This window comes from Monodelphis domestica, chromosome 7, assembly GCF_027887165.1.
Source record: "Monodelphis domestica isolate mMonDom1 chromosome 7, mMonDom1.pri, whole genome shotgun sequence".
NCBI lineage: Eukaryota > Metazoa > Chordata > Mammalia > Didelphimorphia > Didelphidae > Monodelphis > Monodelphis domestica.
In genome coordinates, this window is record NC_077233.1 from 95,169,305 (window position 1) to 95,191,393 (window position 22,089).

Genomic DNA, 22,089 nt, shown 5'->3' on the forward strand with positions numbered 1-22,089 from the left:
CTCTGCCAAAAGGCATTGACTATTGTTTCTGGTTGAGCTCAGCTCCTCATAATAAGCCAAACCATCACCTCCTTTGGCACTGAGACCCACATTTCAGCTAGGGAGCTTTTCTGAACCATCCTAAGCATACCTACAACGTCAGAAGAGGGATTACTCATTCATGGATGAGAGACTCATACTCCAAAAAGATCTCAACAGGCTGGAATGGCAATTTGGAGTTAAGCATATTTGCTGGGGGGAAGGAGGATGCGGGAGAAAGCAAAGAATAAGATGCAGTAGGAAGAATATTGAGCCTAGATTCAAAAGACTGGGATTCAATTTCTGCCACTGACACTTAACAATTGGGTGACCATAGCAAACCCCTTCTCTCTAGGATGTCCCTTCCTCATCTGTGAAGTGATAATACTCACCCTCCCTATCTCACAGCATTATAAAGAGGACAACTCTTCATGAACCTTTACATGCTATAAAAATGGGAATTCTTATTACAAATGTTAAGTCCTATACTCAGATCCAAATAATCAATGACAAAAGGAATAGCTAAAGGAGATAGAGCTAAACATCTTTTTTTTTAAACCCTTACCTTCCATCTTGGAATCAATACTGCGTGTTGGTTCCAAGGCAGAAGAGTGGTAAGGACTAGGCAATGGGGGTTAAATGACTTGCCCAGTGTCACACAACTAAGAAGTGTCTGAAATCCTATTTGAACCCAGAACCTCTTGTCTCTAGACTTGGCTTTCAATCCACTGAGCCATTTAGTTGCTCCATCTAGGCAACATCTTAAGTGAAAAAAATCTAAAGGTTCAAGTGAACTGCAAGCTCAATATAAGTCCACTTGACAGCCAAAAGAGCTCATGCTAGTCCTGTGGCTAGGTGGCTAGGTATGTGACTGTATCCAAAGAGCTATACTCAGTTAGGAACACCACATTTTAGGAGGGACAATAGCAAGTTATGGTCAGAGAAGGATTTGGTACCATTCTAAGAGAGTATTGGTTGAAGGAACCAGAAGGAGAGGATATTATCACTGTATTCAAGTATTTGAAGAACCACTGTGCAGAAAAGGAATTAAGACTCCTCTTACAGTTTCTGTTCCTCCTCCCTTCAAAATTCTGCCTATAATTGGTCCACTTCTCCTGGAAGCTATCCCAGACTACTACACCCACTGGGCACCAGTCACACCATTTACTCTAACATCCCCATAGCCTTATGGTTGATACTTCTACCACCTATTAGGAATGGGGTAATCATCACAGTGAAGGATGGTGAAAGGAACCGGCCCGGGTGTCATCTTAGATCATTGATTTAGAGGTGTCCTGAACTGTTCTATGTACTTGTTTGTATTTCCTTGTTTATCTCTTGTTGGAAGGGGAGATGAAATCAGATCTCTTGTCAGCTGCAAATTAAGGAATGGGATTGGATGATCTTCTAAGGTTCCTCCCAGCTCAAAATCTGTTTCTAGGCTGCCCAGAGATCAGCAATGGTATGAATGGAACCCCACAAGGCTACCAACCAGCCAGAAGAAGGCTTTTGGATTGGCTAAGAATGTGCCTGGGGTTGGGAGAATGGATTAGTGAGCTCAATTCAGAGGTGAGGGTGAGGGTGGGATGAGTTTGGGATTTAATTTGGGAGTATTTTGAAGAGAAGAGAGGGTTTTTATCCAGTGCTATAAGGAAGCTGCCAGTCCAAGAGAAGGAGAAATCAAATCTTGGGCCTTTAGCCTAAGATTATAATAATAACTCACATGTACATAGCACTTTTAAAGTTGGCAAAACACCTGACACCGATTTCTCACAACTCCCCTGAGGTGGGTGCTAGCATTATCCTCATTTCGAGGGTATAGGAACTAAATCTCAGAAAGGTTAAATGATTTGCTCAAGGCCAGTAAGTGTCCAAGAAGAGATTTGAACCCAGATCCTCCTGATTCCAAATCTAGCAGTCTAGGCACTGCATGATATTGACTCTAGGATAGTGTTCTAAGATAGTTAAGTCCTTGTCTATGATTTGGATGGCTTCTCATACATACATATCTAATGACCTTCCCTTTGTGTATTAATTCTAGTCCTTTATCAATAAAGCCCTAGAAAACACCATCTCACACCCTCAAGTGTGCAGACTCAGAGAGGACAAAAAGTGGGAAGTGGAGACCCCACCAGGTTACCCAAATATGGTGGCAGTGACAATGATAGACAGAGGAAGGAAGGCCAATAATTGGAAATTGAGACAAGTCAGGAGGTCTCTAAAATCAGGTAGATACTTTCAGGGATCCAGAAAGGTCTAGAAATTCTGGAGTCTTGAACTCCCAAAGGGGTCAGAGATCAAGTACAGCTTATTTAGTAAGTAGTGGAATGTGCTAGGATCTAAAAACCTAGGCCTGATCCCTGGACTGATTCCAAGAAGAGAAAGTGGTGCCCCAGGAAGTAAACCTGTCATTAAAGCTTGAGACCCAAGGCAGGATGCTTGAATGCAACACTGCTTTGAACTGCACTTGGGTCATAACAAAAGTGACTACAGATTTCTAACCAGCCCCCAGTGGGAGCTGCCTTCCAGGGAGAGGACCCTTCCCCAAAATGGCAGGATTCTCAGACTGACAATATATAGACTAAAGAGTCCTGTGGATGAGTCTGTTGAAACCTAGTCATTCACCCATCACCATTACCAGCTTCACTTAGCCATAATCATTCTCAGAGGCACTACAAAAGAGAATTAGAGAATATCAGCCCTGGGAGGAACTTGGAACCTAGACTCTCAGAGCCCAAGAGGGGCTTTAGAATGGAAAATAGACCATCAGACTTTCAGACCTGAGGAAGAACGTTAGAACCTAGAACAGAGGATGTTTGAGCTAGAAGGGTCCTTAGAGATGACCTACTCCAGGAGTTTTTCATCTGTGATCCATAGGATGAAAGGAGAAGATGTCGGAGTAAAGCAGAGAAGCTCAGAGTCACCATGAGAATCCTCTCCAACCAATATTAAAATAATGCCACAAAACGAATACAGGAGAGAAAGAACCAACAAGGAGACAGAGTGAAACAACTTTCAAGAAAGAAGAGCCCAAAAGGTAGGCAGAGAACATCTGGAGCACTGGAGTGAGAGGGGAGGGCAGCCATCTGTGATCCATAGACCACTTCCCTCCCACCTAGGAGTCCATGGATACATTTCAAGATGTCTGTGAACTCGGATAGGGAAAATAATTACATTTTTATTTTCACTAAGCCTCTCACTAATATGTAGCATTTCATTCAATGATTTTAAAATATAATTCTGAGAAAGGGATACAGAAAGGGTCAAGAAGCCTTGATCTAGTCTAACATGATCATTTTACATATTAGGCCAGAAAGCTGCAGTGATTTCCCCAAGAAGATCAAATGGCAAAACCAGGACTAGAAGAACCTTCAGACTTCTGGCCCCTAAGCTAGGACTCTCTCCACTATTTCATATATGTTCAATAGTTTGACAGCAGCTAAATGCATTTTTCTCATGTCCCAAGTGAACGAGGATAATAAGCCACATCTTTTTTTTTTTAACTCTTACCTTCCATCTTGGAATCAATACTGTGTATTGGTTCCAAGGCAGAAGAGTGTGTAAGGGCTAGGCAATGGGGGTCAAGTGACTTACCCAGGGTCACAGAGCTAGGAAGTATCTGAGGTCAAATTTGAACCTAGGACTTCTCTAAGCCTGACTCTCAATCCACTGAGCCACCCAATAAGCCACATCCTTGAGGACAGTCTGAGTGGGGATGGGATTGGGAAATATCCTGCCCTATGGTCTGAGCCTCTAAACATTTGGCCCCAGGGTTGGGCGTGCCAGCTTAAAAGATGGCCCTGCCCTACCCAATTCCTGCTCCTCATCTCTCTTTCCTTCATTCAGACACAAATCCTCCCCTGACATGGGAGCTCAGATATCCTGGGAGCAGGTGCAGTTCTAGGATACCTCCCCAAGCCACCTCCCCCACCCCCTGTCATTTTGCCCACTGCTGCCCAGGACACTGGATGCCCAGAGCCCTTTGTCAGAAAGACATCCAGGAAAGGAAAGTTTCACCACCTCTCCCAATGGCCCATCCCATCATTTCAGCCTAGGCTGAGGCTTGTCACCTAAATCCCTCCCTGTGCAGCTGGGGCCCAACCTCTACTCATAGTGTCCCGCTAGAGCCTGGAAAACAGCTGATCCCTTAAAAGCCAAAAATTCCCTCCCCCATCAGCCTGCAAGTCCCAAGCAAACCCCTTAGCCCAGTGTTCTAAACCCCCTAAAATCTGGGTCCTTCTTTTACTTCCCAGAAGCCTTTACTCAAGTGAGATCCAGGTCCCTCTGAGCCATTCTCCATCCACCAGGTGCATCTCCTACTTCTCCTGACTTGCCTCCTCTCACCCTTCCTGTCCTTCTCCAAGTCTTACCCGTCCTTTAAGACCCAGTGCAAGTCCCCCTTTCTCCAGGAAACCTTCCCCCCTCAGAAAATAAAGGGGTGGTAATGGATGGTCTCCTACCAGCCCTGACATTCTAGGTTCTCAGGTTCTTCTCGGTTCCAATTTTCTATGTCTGAAGGACACTCTATAGGCTAAGGGAGGAGGAGAAAGAGACAGAGAGGGAGTGAGAGAGACAGAGAGACACACAGAGGGACAGAGAAAAAGGTTGTAGTGATTACAGGAGAGGGTCTGGACATCAGGAGAGTTGAGAGCCCTCATCCCAGCTCTCCCACTTAACTTGATGTGTGAACTTATAAAAACAATTTCACGGGAAATTGGGGTGGGGGAGAAAGGATTACATTCATGGGTTATTATTGTTGTTACTCTCTGGATCTCCTCTCCATGGGGCATACAAGAGTTCTTCCTTGGTTTTCCAGGGCAAATTATTTGTCTTTACCCTTACCTCCACCCCTCAAATCAAATGAGATGCTGAAGGGTCAGCATCAGGAGAGAATAGGCAAGATTGTGGATCATGAGGGCTCCTTGTGGTCGAGATTTGGTGAAGGACTGTCAAAGGGAACTAGGATCATTCTGCTCAAAGATGCTGCCCTCAGACACCATCCTGCCTAGAAAGAACATTTCTTCCTCTTTTTTTTTTGTTTAAAACCCTTGCCTTCCATCTTAGAATCAATATTGTGTATTGATTTTTTCAAGGCAGAAGGGCTAAACAATATGGATTAAGTGACCTGCCCAGGGTCACACAGCCAGGAAGTATCTGAAGTCATACCTGAACCCAGGACTTCCTCTCTGTAGGCATGGCTCTCAATCTACTGAACTATCTAGCTATCCCCATTTTTTCCTCTCTCTTTTTTAAAATAACCTTTACCTTCCATCTTAGAATCAGTACTGCGGATTGGTTCCAAGGCAGAAGAGTAATAAGGGCTAGGCAATGGGGGTTAAGAGACTTGCCCAGGATCACACAGCTAGGGAGTGTCTGAGGTCATATTTGAACCCAGGACCTCCAGTCTCTGGGCCTGGCTCTCAATCCACTGAGCTACATAGCTACCCCAATTTCTCTCTCTTCTTAATGCACACTCCCCACTTCATTCTTTCCAAAGTCCTTTTTCTGCCATGATCTTCATTGAACTACCGAGAGGTGGACAAATCCATAAAAGACGATTCTACACTTGGCAAGATAGAGCGGGACCTTCTTAGTAAAGAACCAAGGGTAGAGTGAGGACTAGAACCCAGGTCCCCTGCTTCCCAGACTAGAGCTCTGACCACCATATGCTTCTTGCTGTATACCCTGCTGGCCTTTCTTGCAGATAAATAGTAGGAGAAAGAGTCCAGAAATTATATAGATATTTAGATGAATGGGAAGGTTTTATGGGAAACAGACCTTTAGACAGGGAACAAAGAAGGATGAATTAAATAAAAGGACAACACAGGAGCCAGGAGGAAGCAAGGGCTCAGAGATTCTGGGCTCCGTGTTCCCTTCAATAATCTGAGACTTCCTTCCTCTGGTTTTCTGTGTTCTGTGTTCTAAGATCCCTCCCCGCCTCCAACCTTCTTTCTATTTTCTCAGGACCCTTCCAGCTCTGACATTCTGGATTCTCTCTATTCTAAAGCCCTTCCCAACCTGCCCTTCTCTGTCCTAAGGTCCTTTCCAGATCTGATATTCTATGACCTGAGATCCTTCTCAGTTCTGACAGTCTATGTTCTCCATGGGGCTGAGAGAATCTCTTCCCTACCTAATAATAACCCACAGCTCATCCTCTCCATTCCTGATACCCATCCCAGCCTGAGGAATGATAATAATTCCCTTGTCATCAGGGTGACTCATAGTCCCCAGACAATGTGATCTGCAGAGGGGAGGCGTGATGCCTCAATCTGAAGTGGAGGCAACTGTCACCCCGACATTGCCTCCCATACTTGGTCAGACAGGATATGTGACCCACAGGGCTAAAAAAAAATGATCACTTGCATTTCTTTGAGATGTACAAACCTCTTTTTCTTCATAATGAGCCTGTGAGGTAATTAGTGTAAATGTCACTTACACTAACTCCATTTCACAGAAATGGAATCTAAAGTAAAGGAATTAATTGGTCCAGGGTCACCTGACTAGCCAATGTAGGAGCCAGGAGATGAGCCCTGGTCCTCCTGGCTCCCAGACCAGCAGCCTTCCCCATCATTAGGGCAGGGGAGCTTCTTGAATAGGACCTCGATGGAGAGAGATGAAGCCCACCACCTCAAAATTCTTTAAACTGAGAAGGAACTAAAGGATCAATTCTTCTCTCACCCCAGGGAGAAGGACAGAGTTGGGGGGGGGGGGACCAAGGTGGATGAGAAGAATCAGAGTAGGGGGCAGGACTCGAGGGCAAAGAAAGAGGGACAAGGGCATGAGAAGGGCAGCGATCATTCCCACTTTTCTGGCGCTTCAAGGTTTACAAAGGACATTTCCTCCCACCAAGTCTGTTCTTATAAGTATTATTAACCCAGTCTGGTGGATGAGGAGACTAAAGGTGAGATGGGAAGTGAGTGTCAGAGCCAGGATTCACGCACGACTGCCTCAGAGGGAACAGAGAAAGCCCCTTTACTCACCTCTCACCACCACCAGCACAGAGCTATAGGTCTGCCCCACCAGATTGGAGGCTGTGCATGTGTAGAGCCCGTTGTCCTCCTGTTTGCAGTAGAGGATCTTAAGAACAAAGTTCTCCTGCTCGTCTTCATAAACCATGTGCCTCCGGCCCTCCACCACCACCTCCCCATCTTTCTTCCAGATCGTCTCAGGCTTGGGCTCCCCAGTCACGAAGCAGCTGAGGCGAGCATGCTTGCCCTCAGTCACCGTGCATGTGCGCGTGCCCCCGCTGGACCAGCGCCCCAAGCTGGAGCTAGAATTGGTGCCCTCTGATCGTATCTCCTCCCTCCGCCTCTGTAGGTGCGACAGCAGGGCGGTTGTCCCAGAGGAGGCATCAGCAGCCCTGGGACTGAGGAGGGACTTCTCATCTACCACGAGGGCCGCAGCGGCACTGGTAGAGCCAATCAGGTTCTCTGCCAAGACAGTGTAGGTGCCGCCATCCCGGGGACGGGCACCCCGGATCCTCAGGGAGCTGTCTTCACCCCGAGCCTCCACCTTCACACGGTGGAAATCAGGAGACGATGGCTCGCCCAGCCGCTGGCCGTCTTTAGTCCAGCTGACCGACATCGGGGGACTGCCCTGCACCCGGCAGCGGAAGGTGGCATCCTCTCCCACGCTCACCCGGATAGATGTGGGCCGCAGAAGGAAGTAGGGAGCTAGCTCCGCTCTCATGGTGTCCTCGCCAACGTGCAGGCTGACTGCGGCAAAGGCCTCTCCGATGGAATTGCGGGCCCGGCACATATACTGGCCACTGTCCTCCAGGGTAAGGTCCACGATGGTCAGGCGGTACAGGTCACCCTCCTCACTCATACGGAAGCGCCCACCCGAGGCCACAGGCACCTGGTCCTTCTCCCAGCTCACCATCGGCACTGGGTTGCCCACAATCTGGCAGCTCAGGGTGGCATCTTTGCCCACTGACACCAGGAAAGCCTTGGGCCGGGTGAGGAAGCGGGGCGCCCCACTGAAGCTGTTGTAATCCATCTTGGCTTCCTAGGAGTGGAGGGAAACAGCAATGAATATGGAGACAAAAATGGCAGACTTCGAACTGGAAGGGAGTCCCAGAAATGACCAAGTCCAACCTCCTCTTTTTGGAGATGAAACTAAGACAGACAAGGGAAAGGATGTGTTCAGTGTTGCATAGCAAGAAAAGTGCAGAAGGAGGATTTGAACAGGTCCCTTCAACACCAAATCTCCAGATATTTACCCAACAACGTAGGGTGGGTGATTGGTGATTGGACAGCCCCTTTCCTCCCTCCTGGTGACATGCAGGATCATTCACTGGAATCCCCTCTCAAGCTACCCCCTTGTCTCCCCACAACATCCTGCCCCACTTAGTAATTAAATTAAAAATTAAATTAAACCTCTTGTCTCCCCCACACCCTACCCTAATCCAAGGCATTTGCCCGGCTGGCTGGACTGAGGCAGACCCACTCTGATTGGTGGACAGAGAACCTAAATTTCCTCCTTCTACTCTGTAGTTCCAATAACATCTCCTATTCTATAATGCTTTAAGAATTACAGCCTACTTTCCTCAAAACAGTCCCACAGGAGAAGCAGCCAAATATTGGCTAGGCAGCTTAGGGCAGTGAGGAAATGCTGGGCTTAGAGTCGAGAAAGACCTGGTTTTGAATTCTGACTCCAACACTTGATAGCAAGTCCCTTAACCTCCCTAAATCCCATTTTTCACATGTGTGAAGGGGAAGAATGACTAATACCTGCTAGTTCTTAAACTGACAGGATTATTGTGAGGCTGGAAGGAGGTAATGGATGTGAAGTATTTTGTAAACCTCAAAGTTATATGAAACCAATTCAGCAAATATTTCTAAAGTATGTACTAGAACCAGGGATATGAAGACAACCAAAATTTCCCTGCTTTCACGCAGTTGCATTCCAGTCTTCATCCTCCATTATAGATAAGGAAATATAAGGAAATTTGAAGGGGTGAGAAAACACTAATAATTAGGGGGGTGGGAGTCACTAGGACTTCACAAGGAGGAAGTAACCCTTGAGCTGAACTTTGAAAGAAGTCAAGGATGCTAAGATAAAAGGTAAAATGACAAGAAGGAAAGAGAGGATGGGGAGAGGGAGGGAGAGAGGAGATAGATAGATAGATAGATAGATAGATAGATAGATAGATAGATAGATAGATAGATAGATAGATGGATGGATGGATGGATGGATAGATAGATAGATAGATAGATAGATAGATAGATAGATAGATAGATAGATAGATGGATAGATAGATGGATGGGTGGATGGGTGGATGGATAGATAGATAGATAGATAGATAGATAGATAGATAGATAGATAGATGGATGGATAGATAGATAGATATATAGATATGGATAGATAGATAGATAGATAGATAGATAGATAGATAGATAGATAGATGGATAGATGATGGATGGAGAGATTATTAGATGGATGGATGGATGGGTAAAGAGATAGAAGGAGAGATAGAGATAGATAAAGAGACAGACAGATAAATAGAGAGAGAGATGGATGATGGATGGATGGATGGATGGATGGATGGAGAGATAGAGATAGACTGAAGACAGATAAATAGACAGAGAGAAACATAGGGAGAGAAATAGATAGGGAAAAAGATATTGGATGGATAGATGGATGGATGAATGAATGAAGTGATGGATAGATAGATGGAGAGATAGAGATAGATAAATAGACAGACAAAGAGAGATAAGGAGAGAGATTAGATGGATGGATGGATGGATAGATAGATAAATGAAGGGATGGAGATAGATAGATAGATAGATAGATAGATAGATAGATAGATAGATAGATAGATAGGAGAGAGAAAGAAAAAGAGACACTATTCTAGGAAGTCATGATTGCACAGCTATAGAAAGTTCTTGATGGCAGGTGGAGTTTAGGAAACAGTAAGTTTAATAATAGTTATATAGCATATTAAGATTTGGGGAACACTTTTATATGTTGTCTTATTTGACTCTTACAACAACCCTGAGATGTAGGTGCTATTAGTATCTCCATTTTTACAGACAAGGAAACTGAGGCAAAGCTTAAATGACTTGTCTAGGTTCATATAGCTAATACACGTATGAGATTGGATTTAAACTTGGGTCTTCCTGAATCTAGGTCCAGCACTCTGTTGACAGAGTGTGTAAAAGGCATGGTTGGAATGGGGAGGTCAATGTGAAATGTGTGGAAAAGTAGGTGGAAGCCAGATTGTGGAAGGCTTCTAGAAATGTGAGGTGGAAGAACTTGCTTTTTTTTTACCCTAGAGACACTAGGGAGTCACAGAACATTTTTGAGTAGAGGAGTAACCTGGTCAGGTGTGAGCTTTAGAACATATTCACATTGCAGCTGTACAGAAAAAGCTGGAGTTGCCATAGTCCTGGGAACAGGTGTTCGGGGTCGAACTGAGGTAGTGGTGGAGTGGAGAGAAGGGGAGGGGAGGGAGGGATGTTGCTGAAGTAGAATCACAGGACTTGGCAACTGAACAAAAATGAGGAATGGGGGAGTGGGAAGCAGCAAGGATGATCCAGGGTTGAGAACCAATCTTTCCATCTCAATCTTCCAGGTTCCCAACCTTAGATTCATTCTTGTTGCTTCAGTCTGGGAATTGACCGAACTGGGAACTGATTGAATCTGTCTGATTGGGTTGACTGGGATGGTGCCTTCGACAAAAATGGAGAATTTTGGAGGAGGGTGGGTTAGGATGGATTGAATAAATGCTTGTTGACTGCTTGGAGAGAAAGATAAGAAGTTCCGTTTTCGACGTGAATTTCAGATGTTAGATATTTTTTTTTAATCTGTGAATTCATCAATATAAGGAGCTAACAAGCACGCAAACTCTCTTTACCAATTACAAACCAGCAAATGTTCAACAATTTTTCATCTTGGGCAATTGCTCGAATGGGACATTGAGAGGCTAAATGGTTTGACTGGGGTCCTATAGCTGGATATAACAGAGGTTAAATTTGAACTCAGGTCTTTATAATTCTAAAGCCAGCTCTATTGACCACTTCACTATGCCTCCTTATTATTATTGTTGCTGTTACCATTCTCAACAAGCAAATAATGAAATGAGAAATAGGAGCTGCCCAAAGTCACAAAGCTAGAAGGGGAGTGAGGTGGGGATAGCTGGGTGGCTCAGTGGATGGAGAGCCAGACCTAGCGACAGGAGGTCCTGGGTTCAAATCTGGCCTCAGACATTTCTTAGTTGTGTGACCCTGAGCAAGTCACTTAGCCCCCATTGCCTAGGCCCTTACCACTCTTCTGCCTTACAACCAATACACATAGAAGGTAAGAATTTTTTTTAAGTGGTTTCGCCATTATCTTCTTACAGGATCTTGGAGATGCATGAAACCCAAATCAGAACTCAGCTCCATATTGGCTCTGAACATCCTTCAACTTGGCTTTCAAGGGAAGACCCTAGTGATGGTGTCTTCACTCACTACCACAATAGCAGCCCAATCCATCCTACTATGAGGAACCATTGACTGGATAATGTTTCCCGTATATTGAATTTCTTTTATTTATTTTTTAAACCCTTCCCTTCTGTCTTGGACTCAATCCCAAGAATTAGTTCCAAAGCAGAAGAGCAATAAGGACTAGGCAACTGGAATTAAGTGACTTGTCCAATCACAAAGTTAGGAAGTGTCTGAAGCCAAATTTGAACCCAGGACCTCCCATCTCCAGGCCTGGCTCTCTATTCCCTAAACCACCCAGGTTTCCCCCCCAAAAAAAAAACCATAAACTTTTAATATATCATTGTCTGATTTCCCCTCTAAGGCAGCTGATAGAGATATGCCATGGATGGGAGGGAAATAGGGATATGCATTATGCCATGGATCTGGAATCAGGAAGACTCAGGTTCAAATCCAGCCTTAGCTCCTTACTAGCTGTGTGACCTTGAGCAGTCATTTAACCCATTTGCCTCAGTTTCCTCAATTCTAACATGGAATTTTAATGTTAACAAACAAATAAGCAGAAAAGAAAAAGAATAACACTTTTTCCCTAGGGTTGTTGAGAGGATAAAATAAGACAATATTTGTAAAGGGCTTAGCACAGTGCCTGGCACATAGTAGGTACTTAAAAAGTTCCTGTTTTCTTCTTTCCAACCATTACTGCTACTTCTGCTCTCTGGGGCCACAAAGAACAAATCCAATTCTTCTTCTCTGTGCCAGCCACTCAAATCCTTAAAAACAATGATCACCTCCCACTCCACTCCCTTTTCAGTCTTCTCATCTCCAGGATAAATATCCTAGTCTCTTTCATTGATCTTCATAGGCATGATCCAAAATATTTTTCACCATCTTGGTCACCCTTCTCAAGATTTCCTCTCCAGTTTACCAAGATTCTCCCTAAATGTAGCATCCATAATTGAATGTAATACTCTGGTCATGTCAGAGTATAGCAAAACTTTCAAACCTGCCTCATCCTGGAAATCATGTTTCTCTTAATGTAGCCAAGGATTATATATGTTTTTTTTTAAATGCCATACCATACTGTTTAACTCATATCAAGTTTGCAGTCTACTGAGACCCCCAGATCTTTTTTCAATTGAAATGTTATTTAGAGACAGTTTCTCAGTTTTACACAAGTGGAGTCTATTTTTTAAGCCAAGAATAGAACCTTCCATTCATCCCTAAAAATGTCATCTTATTAGATTTAGCTCAACATTCAAGTTTATTGAGATTTTTTTTAACCTAACTCTTTCATACAGAATGTTGACTATTCATCCAAGTATTATATGTCTGTAAATTTGATAAATTTACAAGGGCAGCCAGGTGGCAAAGTAGAGAGCATTAGACCTGGAGTCAGGAAGACTCATTTTCATGAGTTCAAATCTGGCCTCAGATGCATATTAGGTGTGTGAGCTTGGGCAGGTCACTTAACCTAGTTCTATTTGCTGTAGTTTTTTCATCTGTAAAATGAGCTGGAGAAGGAAATGGCAAACCACTGCAATATCTTTGCCAAGAAATCCCCAGTGGGACCACAAAGAGTTAGATACAATTGAACAACAACAACAAAATTGATAAATACAGATCTATACTTTCATCCAAATCTCACACACACACACACACACACACACACACACACACACACACACACAAACACACATAGACAGCAACCAAAAAGTTGAAAATTGAATAACAAACGCAGGGTCAAAACTTGAGACATTCCATTAGAGCTATCCTTCTATGACATGAAGCCTTTAGTGACCAGTTTTCAAAATATGAGAAGATGCCACTACCCCATTCTATTTCATTCTATTTTCAGACTTTTTCAATGTGTTAATCAATATTGTTGAATCTCTTCTTTTTTCTCTTTTCCCCCCCTTCTTTGAAAAATATAATTTATTATAAGGGATGGCTCTCTGGATAAGGGGAGGGGAAAGGATGCTAGGAAAAATTCTGAAAATGTGAAAAAAGAGGTATCAACAAAAATATATTACCCCCCCCAAAAAAAAACCCTTACTCTTCAAAAATCAACTTCCTGTGTTAAAGATGGAGGGGGAATTAAATTTAAAATGGGGGAGCCGTGATAAATAGGTTGTCTGAAAAAAATTCTGGGATTTTTGTGGACTACAAGTGAGACAGAGCCCAGCAGTGTGATAGGGCAGTTAAAAAAAAAAGTCTTGTGGATCTTGGATTGCATGAAAAGTTTTTGGTAATAGTAATCAGACCATATATGGACTATTGCATTCAGCTCTAGGTGACTCGTTTTAAGAAGGACATTGAGGAGTTTTGGGACATCCAAAGGAAACCAACTAGGGATGGTCAAGACCATACTATACAAACATTTGTTGAAGAAACCAGGTAGAATTAGCATGAGGAGAAGACTGAGGGTGAGACATGATCACTATTTTCACATATTTGAAGGTTGTTGGGACAAGAGAGATTTCCCTTAGCTCTGTTTGGTCTTGGAAGGTAAAATCATTGGGGAGGAGGTGAAAATTAAGGCTTGGTATTCCCATAAATAGAACTGGCCACTTGGAGAAGGAGTAGGTCTTCAAACAGAGATGGGATGGTACCTTGCCAGGTATAGAATGGGGGGGGGGGGGGTATTTTGGGGTATGGGTTCAACAACATGGCTTCTGAGGACTCTTCTCACTCTGAACTTTGGACCTTCTGTGATTCTTTGGTCCTGGCCATTTAGTCTGTTGCAAATGTACCTAATCTCTATTGTCTAGCCCATATCCCTCCATCTTGGCCACAAGATCAGCATGATACAAAGGCAGCTAGAGGGCATGGTGGATAGAACACCAGATCCAGAGTCAGAAGGGCCTGGGTTCAAATCTGACCTCAGACACTCCCTGGCGGTGTGACCCTGGGCTAGTCACTTAATCCTACTTGCCTAGACCTCACCATTCTGTCTTAGAGTGGTTACCCAAAGGGTTTACAAAAGAATGGCAAGATGCTCTCTAAATGCCTTGTTAAAATAAGAATTAACGATAACTATACATTGCATTGATTCACTAACCCAGTAACCTCATAAAAAAAGTAAATGAAATTAATCTGGTATGACTTATTCTGAATGAAGCCCTGCTGGTCCTATAGATGACCAGTTTCCTTTGCTGAATGCTCACTAGCCTTCCCTTTAATAAAGGGGTAAGAATAACAGTTTACATTTTGGTAAATGTCTGAGGCTTACCATGTTTTTTCCTGCCCTTTTACCCTTTAAAATAGTTGGTCTTGGGTTTATTATCTCCATTTTGCCAATGAGGAAACTGGGGTTCAGAGAGGTCACAGGACTTGTCCAAGACCTCCCAGTCAGCATCCAAGGTATCCAGACCACAAGTCCATAAACAAAGCCAAGGCCAAAAGAGGTGAGGAGTGGGGAGGAAAAAACATTCCATTGGAAACATTTCCAAAGTCCTTCCATCTCACCAGTACAGATCATCTCTCAAGTCAGGTGGGTCTCCTTAGGGTCTCCAGTACATTCCAGGTTCATTTCCAGCTCTCCATCTAGAAGCCTGGACTCACGCTGTTTCTCCCCCTCCTCAGTCCTCCAGATGGTCCTCTCTATGCTGTGCACCTCTTCCAAGAAGCCCTCCCTGACCACTCAGATAAATCCATACTGACTCTATCTCCCAATACGAAAACTCCTGACCAGAAAATCACCAGAATGTTCACCCACCTTTTCTTAGTATAGCTAAATGTAATGTTCCATGCCGAATAAGACTCCTTTGTGTTGTGTCTATAAAGAGGTCCCTTCTTCTCTTAGAAGTTGCCAATGGGACCTGCTTTGGCAAGAGTTTATATATATACATATGTATGTATATTTAGTGAAATATATGTATCCTTAGTGATATATGTACATTTAGTGAAATGAGTCATATATTTTACTAAATGTACATATATCACTAAATATACATATATTTCACTAAGTAGACATATCACTGAGTATACATATATTTCCCTAACTAGACATATATTTTAGTAAATGTACGTATATCACTAAATATAAATATATTTCACTAACTAGGTATATATTTTACTAAATGTACATATATCACTAAATATACATATATCACTAAATATAAATATATTTCACTAAATAGACATATTACTAAGTATACATATATTTCACTGAATTTATATATTACTAAATATACATATATATCACTAAATAAACTGATTTTGCTCAGAATCTGTACCTCAGTCTACCTCCATTTTTTATTTTCATTTATTTATTTATTTTTAACTCTCACCTTCCAGCTTAGAATCAAAACTATGTGTTGGTTCCAAGGCAGAAGAGTGATAAGGGCTAGGCAATGGGGGGGAGAGGGGAGTAACTTGCCCAGGGTCACACCACTAGGAAATGTCTAGGTTCACATTTGAACTCAGGACCTCCCATCTCTAGGCCTGGCCCTCCACCCACTGAGCCACCCAGCTGCCCCCTCAGCCCACCTGGAATAAAGATACTTGAGACAACCCCCACCAAAGGCTCAGGAGCTCTGTTTCTCCTCACCCACACCAGGCCTCTGAGATTAGAGGAGTGGGGCAGTGTCTGAGGAGACTTTTTAAAGACATGTGTGGGGGCTGGAAGGGGAGACTTGGGCCCTCTAGACCCCAGAGCCAACGGGGATGCGGGCAGCTCCAGGCGAGTGTGGCCTGGCCTGCTCCTTGGAGAAGAGGGCAGGCCTGGACAATGGGGGAGCCACAGTGATCTCCAGTATGGTGGGAAAGCCCCCCCCCCAGCATTCTAAGTGATCTCTAAAAGCCCGCATGGAGCCCGGGCCCTGGTCCCAGGCTGAACTCTGCCCCAGGCGTGACTAGACCAGCCAACTCTCCATTTGTTTTGGGTCCTGAAGGGGAGCAGGAAGACAGCGTGGATGGTCCCAGTGAGGAGCCAGGGCAGGGGGAACAGCTTGCTCTCACTGCCTTCTAATCCTATTTAATCCTTCCAGGGAGGAGCAGGCCCAGCCCATGGCAGGGGGTGCTGGACGGGCTAAAAAGGGCTTGCTGACTCACTGCTCTTCTGGTAGCTTCTGCTCCCGGTGGGCGGCTGGGCACAGCCACATGGCAGGCCAGCAGGGAGGCCGCAGCGAGGCCTGCACCCTGCCCGGAGCGGAGAGGCAGCCAGGGCGCCGCCCCGCCGTGGCCGGAATGGCGTGGGGTCGGGCCTGAGGATGGCGTTATTTGGGGTTTGGAGTTTATCGTTATTCTCTAGCAAAAATGACCAACAGAGAAAAATGTTTTGTGTGATCATGCATGAATAACCCTCTGAGAAGGGGAAGGGAAGGGGGTGCGGGTGGGGGTGGGGCAATCCGTTTGGATCCCATCCCTTTGGAAAGCTTCCGTGGAAATTTGTTATTACAAGTGATCGGTAAGATAAATGGCCTTTATAATAAAACAGAATCAAACTAGAGGAATCCTTACAGAGTGTCTGAGTCAGCACTGGCATTTTGTAAAGGAGAACATGGAGGTCCAGAGAGATTCACTAATTATACCAGGGGAATCAGAGGGGAGATGCAGGAGGAAAGGATGGAGGAGAGACAGAGAGCAAGGAAGAGGAAGACAGAGACAGCGAGACAGAGAGAGAGACAGAGACAGAGACAGAGACAGAGACAGAGACAGAGAGAGAGAGAGAGAGAGAGAGAGAGAGAGAGAGAGAAAGAGAGAGAGAAAGAGAGACAGAGACAGAGACATAGAGACAGAAAGACAGAGAGACAGAGAGACAGAGACAGAGAGAGACAGAGACAGAGACACAGAGAGAGAGAGACAGAGACACAGAGACAGAGAGACAGAGAGAGAGGTGGGGGAGAGAGAGAGGGGGGGAGAGAGAGAGGGAGAGAGAGAGAGGGAGAGAGAGAGGAAGAGAGAGACAGAGAGAGACAGAGAGAGAGACAGAGACACACAGAGACAGAGACACAGAGAGAGAGAAAGAGAGAGAGAGAGAGGAGAGAGAGAGAGAGACAGAGAGAGAGAGGGAGGGAGAGAGAAAGAGAGAAGGAGGGAGAGAGGAGAGACAGAGACAGAGAGAGAGAGAGAGAGAGAGAGAGAGAGAGAGAGAGAGAGAGAGAGAGAGAGAGGAGACAGAGAGAGAGAGGAGAGAGAGACAGAGAGAGAGGTGGGGGAGAGAGAGAGGCGGAGAGAGAGAGAGGGAGAGAGAGACAGAGACAGAGAGACAGAGACACAGAGAGAGAGAAAGAGAGAGACAGAGAGAGAGGTGGGGGAGAGAGAGAGGCGGAGAGAGAGGGAGAGAGAGAGGGAGAGAGAGACAGAGAGAGAGAGGAGACACAGAGAGAGACAGAGACAGAGACAGAGAGAGAGACACACAGAGACACACAGAGACAGAGACACAGAGAGAGAAGGAGGGAGAGAGGGAGACAGACACAGACACAGACACAGACACAGACACAGACACAGAGAGCACATCCTTTAAGTACCTATAATGTGCCAGGGCCTATGCTACGATTGAGGTTACAAATACAAGCAAAAACAGCCCACTCTCAGGGTGCTCACATTCTGCTTGGAGAATAAAGCCCACAAAGGGAGCTGGAAAGAGAACACGGGGATCGGGCCGTTGACAAAGAAGTGGGGAGGTCGGGAGAGTGAAGAATCATAAGGTTTCATAACTTCTGGTAAAGCCAAATCTTTTCCCACTAAGCTGCTTTCTCAACTGATCAAAGCCCTTTCACAACTTCCTAGTCTAGTCAAGTTCAAACTCACCTGGCCCTGGAGGCCCTCCATCCGCTGGTGCCACCCCTCCATTCCAGCTTCTTGTCCCATTATTCTCCTGCTTAACGCTCCAGTCAACCTGTAGGACGTGCCCCACTTCTTCCCCCCATGCCCGCTCATGCTGCTCTCCCTTCCCCACTTCACCTATTCTATCCCTACCCACCCATTAAAGCCCAGCTCAAATGCCAGCTCTTTCAGGAAGCCTTCTCTGATCTGCTTCTGACTTCCTGTCCCCACGACTACACACGACTCTTTACATTTGTCTGATGCTGGCTCTCTTGTCTTCCCTCACCATGCTGCCTCTCAAGAGAGAACTTTTCAACAATGAAAGCTGCCCATCGGGGCAATTCCCTTGTTCTCTTGACAGGCAATGAGTTGCCTGTCACTGGAGCAGACTGGCAAAACATCTGTACCATAGCCTCAGAGAATGTCCACAAGCAATAGGAGTTTAAGTGACTTGTCCAGTTTGTCCTGGAGAAGATTCTCACTCAGGCATCAGTTAAATTAAACATGGAGTTTCCTTCCAGCTCAATGATCACAAGAACAATAAAAGTCAGAGGGTGGGAACTGCAAGAGACCAAAAAGACTATTTAGTCCAATTCCTTCATTTTACTAATGAAACTGGGAGGTGAAAATCTGATTTGTCCAAAGTCACACATCAAGTCAGCTACAACACCCAATGATTATATGACGAGATATTACATGTAAACACTGAGTATTGATATATTAATCAATAAATATTCATTATAATATCCAGGAAACTTTTCTGCCTCTCCAGTGGTGTTGCTCTGAGCAACAGGTGAACCCTTCAGTAAGGAGGAGACAAAAAGCCCAGTCTGCTACCTAGATTTTTTTTTCTCTTTGGTCTGGACCTATGATTTCATTTGTCTAGGGAATTTTATATTATTTTATTTATTTTATTATTTTATATTATTATTTATTTTATTATTATATTATTTTATATGATGGGAATTTTCTCCTCTGAAACAGATGAGGACATCGTCTATAACTTTTAGACTTAAGATTTCAGGGGTTCTGGGTGTAGCTGGGTAATAGATGGAGAGTCATGGCCCCTCAGTCTTCTCCAAGCTAAAAAAGTCCATTCCTTCCAACAGGACTCCTAAGGCATATTCAATAGCTCCTTCCCACATCTTCCATACACAAAACAGCTGTCAACATCTTTCCTAAAATATGGCATCCAGAACTGATCTTAGTCCTTCAATTATGGCTTGATTGGGCAAAGGACAAACAAGATCCCAGTTCAGCAGCCCAGTGGAAAGAGTATTGGAAGTCAGGAATATCTGAGTTCAAAACCAGCCTCAAATACTTCCTATTTGTGTGACAATGGGCAAGTCACTTAACTTCTGTCTGCCTTAGTTTCCTCAACCATAAATTAGTATAATGATAGCACCTCCCTCACTGGGTTTTTGGGAGAATCAAATGAGATCATATTTGTAAAACACTTAGCACAGCACCTGGCAAATAGTAAATGACTAAGAAATGCCTGTTCCCTTCCTCTTCACAGATTTAGAAATGGAAGAGACACCAGAGGTAATTTAATCCAACCCCTCATTTTATGGATGAGAGGTCTGAGTGAGTCATCAAAAGAAGTGATTTGTTCAACTACCCAGGTAGTGAGTGACAATGGCAGGATTCAAACCCACATCCCTTGACACCAAATCTAATGGGTCTCTTGCTACCCCCAGGAAATGCTTCCAGTAATGGAGCCTGAGATTGTGCTGATTTTTTGACTAGCATATCTCTCAACTGACCCGTGCTAAGTTAGAAACTCTGATCATTTTCACTCAAACTGCTATTCAGCTGCATCTCCCTTATCCTGGGCTTGTGCAGCTTTGAATTTTTTTGACAATTAAACAATTAGAAATTTGACTAATTTAACAATTGGAAACATGGCTCAGCTTTACCTGAGTTTTTGAAACTTGGATCTCAGGAACCAGGATCAGGAAAGTTCAGGTATCCCTTCCACATCACCACTTTCCTCATTGCAATTTCCATATATTGAGTTCACATAAGAAATTACATGGGAATTTAGGGGGGAGTTTTGCAGAAGCCACAGAGGACCCGTGAAGGTGAACAGATAACAGAAAAAAAGTTTAGAAACTCAGAAATGCATAAAATAGCCTCTGACCAAATTATGACCAAGCCTTAACCCAAATTTTACAATAAGGTACTATACACACTTGATAAAAGAAAAATCAAAATTCTTTTCGGAGGAGGAGGAGGAGGAGGAGGAGGAGGAGAAGGAGAAGGAGAAGGAGAAGGAGAAGGAGAAGGAGAAGGAGAAGGAGAAGGAGAAGGAGAAGGAGAAGAAGAAGAAGAAGAAGAAGAAGAAGAAGAAGAAGAAGAAGAAGAAGAAGAAGAAGAAGAAGAAGAAGAAGAAGAAGAAGAAGAAGAAGAAGAAGAAGAAGAAGAAGAAGAAGAAGAAGAAGAAGAAGAAGAAGAAGAAGAAGAAGAAGAAGAAGAAGAAGAAGAAGAAGAAGAAGAAGAAGAAGAAGAAGAAGAAGAAGAAGAAGAAGAAGAAGAAGAAGAAGAAGAAGAAGAAGAAGAAGAAGAAGAAGAAGAAGAAGAAGAAGAAGAAGAAGAAGAAGAAGAAGAAGAAGAAGAAGAAGAAGAAGAAGAAGAAGAAGAAGAAGAAGAAGAAGAAGAAGAAGAAGAAGAAGAAGAAGAAGAAGAAGAAGAAGAAGAAGAAGAAGAAGAAGAAGAAGAAGAAGAAGACTCATCTTCCTGAGTTCAAATCTGGCCTCAGATCTTTACTAGCTGTGTGATCCTGGGCAAGTTTGTCTCAGTTTCCTCATCTGTAAAATGAGTTGGAGAAGAAAATGGCAAACTACTCCAGTATCTCTGCCAAGAAAACCTTAAATGAGGTCACGAAAAGGCCGACATGACTGAAAAACAACTGCATATCAACCAGTCACCTCTGCTATATTGAAAAGAGCATTGACCTTGAAGCCAAGAGAGACTTGGATTAAAATCCTGTTTTATATGTGATCTTGGGCAAATTTTACCTCTCTAAGTCTTAATCCCTTCAAAGGTAAAATAGGAACCGTAACAAAACTTTTGCATCAACATTCATCAATAATATTGGTCTATAGTTCGTAGGATCATATAGATTTAGAAATGAGAGATCATTTTGTCCAATCCTCTAATTTTACAGATAAGGAACTGAGATCCACAGATGAGGAGTAACTCAGCCCAGATCACACAGGCAGTAAGTGACTGAGCCAACATATGGACCCAGATCCTCTGATTCCAAATCCTGTGCTCTTTCCATCCTGCCACACAGCATCCCTTTCTTTGATCTCATCTTTCTATCTCTGTTTCTGTCCATGTCTCTTTCTCTCTTACACACACACACATACACACACACACACACACACACACACACACACACACCTTCTTATCTACTAACTCCTTTCCTTGATGTGCATAAACATATTCAGGTCTCTGCCATCTTTAAAAAATCCTCACTTGACTCTATCATCCTCTCAGACTGTCACCCTATATCTCCTCTCTTTCACAAAGAAGCATCTGGGAAAAGCTGTCTACACTTGTTATTTCCATATCCTATTTCTCAGACCTTTGAAATCTCATCATCCAATTGAAGCTGCCCTCTACAGTCATTAATGATCTAACCACCAGATCCAAGGATCCAATCCTCATCCTTCCTGACCTCTCTGCAGCATTTGATACTGTTGATTGCCCTTTCCTCCTGGACACTCTCCTCTTCGTGTCTTTGTAGCACTGCTCTCTGCTGGAGAACCAGCATGTCCTACCTTACTGACAGTGCCTTCTCAATTTCTTTTTCTGGCTAATCATGTATATTATGTCCCCTAAAGGGGAGCATGCTCGAAGATGTGCCTTG

General features: G+C 44.0%; 1 protein-coding gene across 35 annotated transcripts in view; it reads right to left on the minus strand.

Annotated features, from left to right (window-relative positions):
- The window catches only part of OBSCN (obscurin, cytoskeletal calmodulin and titin-interacting RhoGEF), a 328,849-nt gene that overhangs the window by 301,001 nt on the left and 5,759 nt on the right, over positions 1–22,089 (minus strand). For all 35 annotated transcript variants that reach the window (XR_008913488.1, XM_056805136.1, XM_056805153.1 and 32 more), the window contains exon 2: positions 6,999–8,025. Coding sequence is in view for 34 of the 35 variants with exons in the window: in XM_056805136.1 (XP_056661114.1) it covers positions 6,999–8,016 (1,018 nt within the window). In the remaining variant the exon portion in view is untranslated. The remainder of the gene's footprint in view (positions 1–6,998; positions 8,026–22,089) is intronic.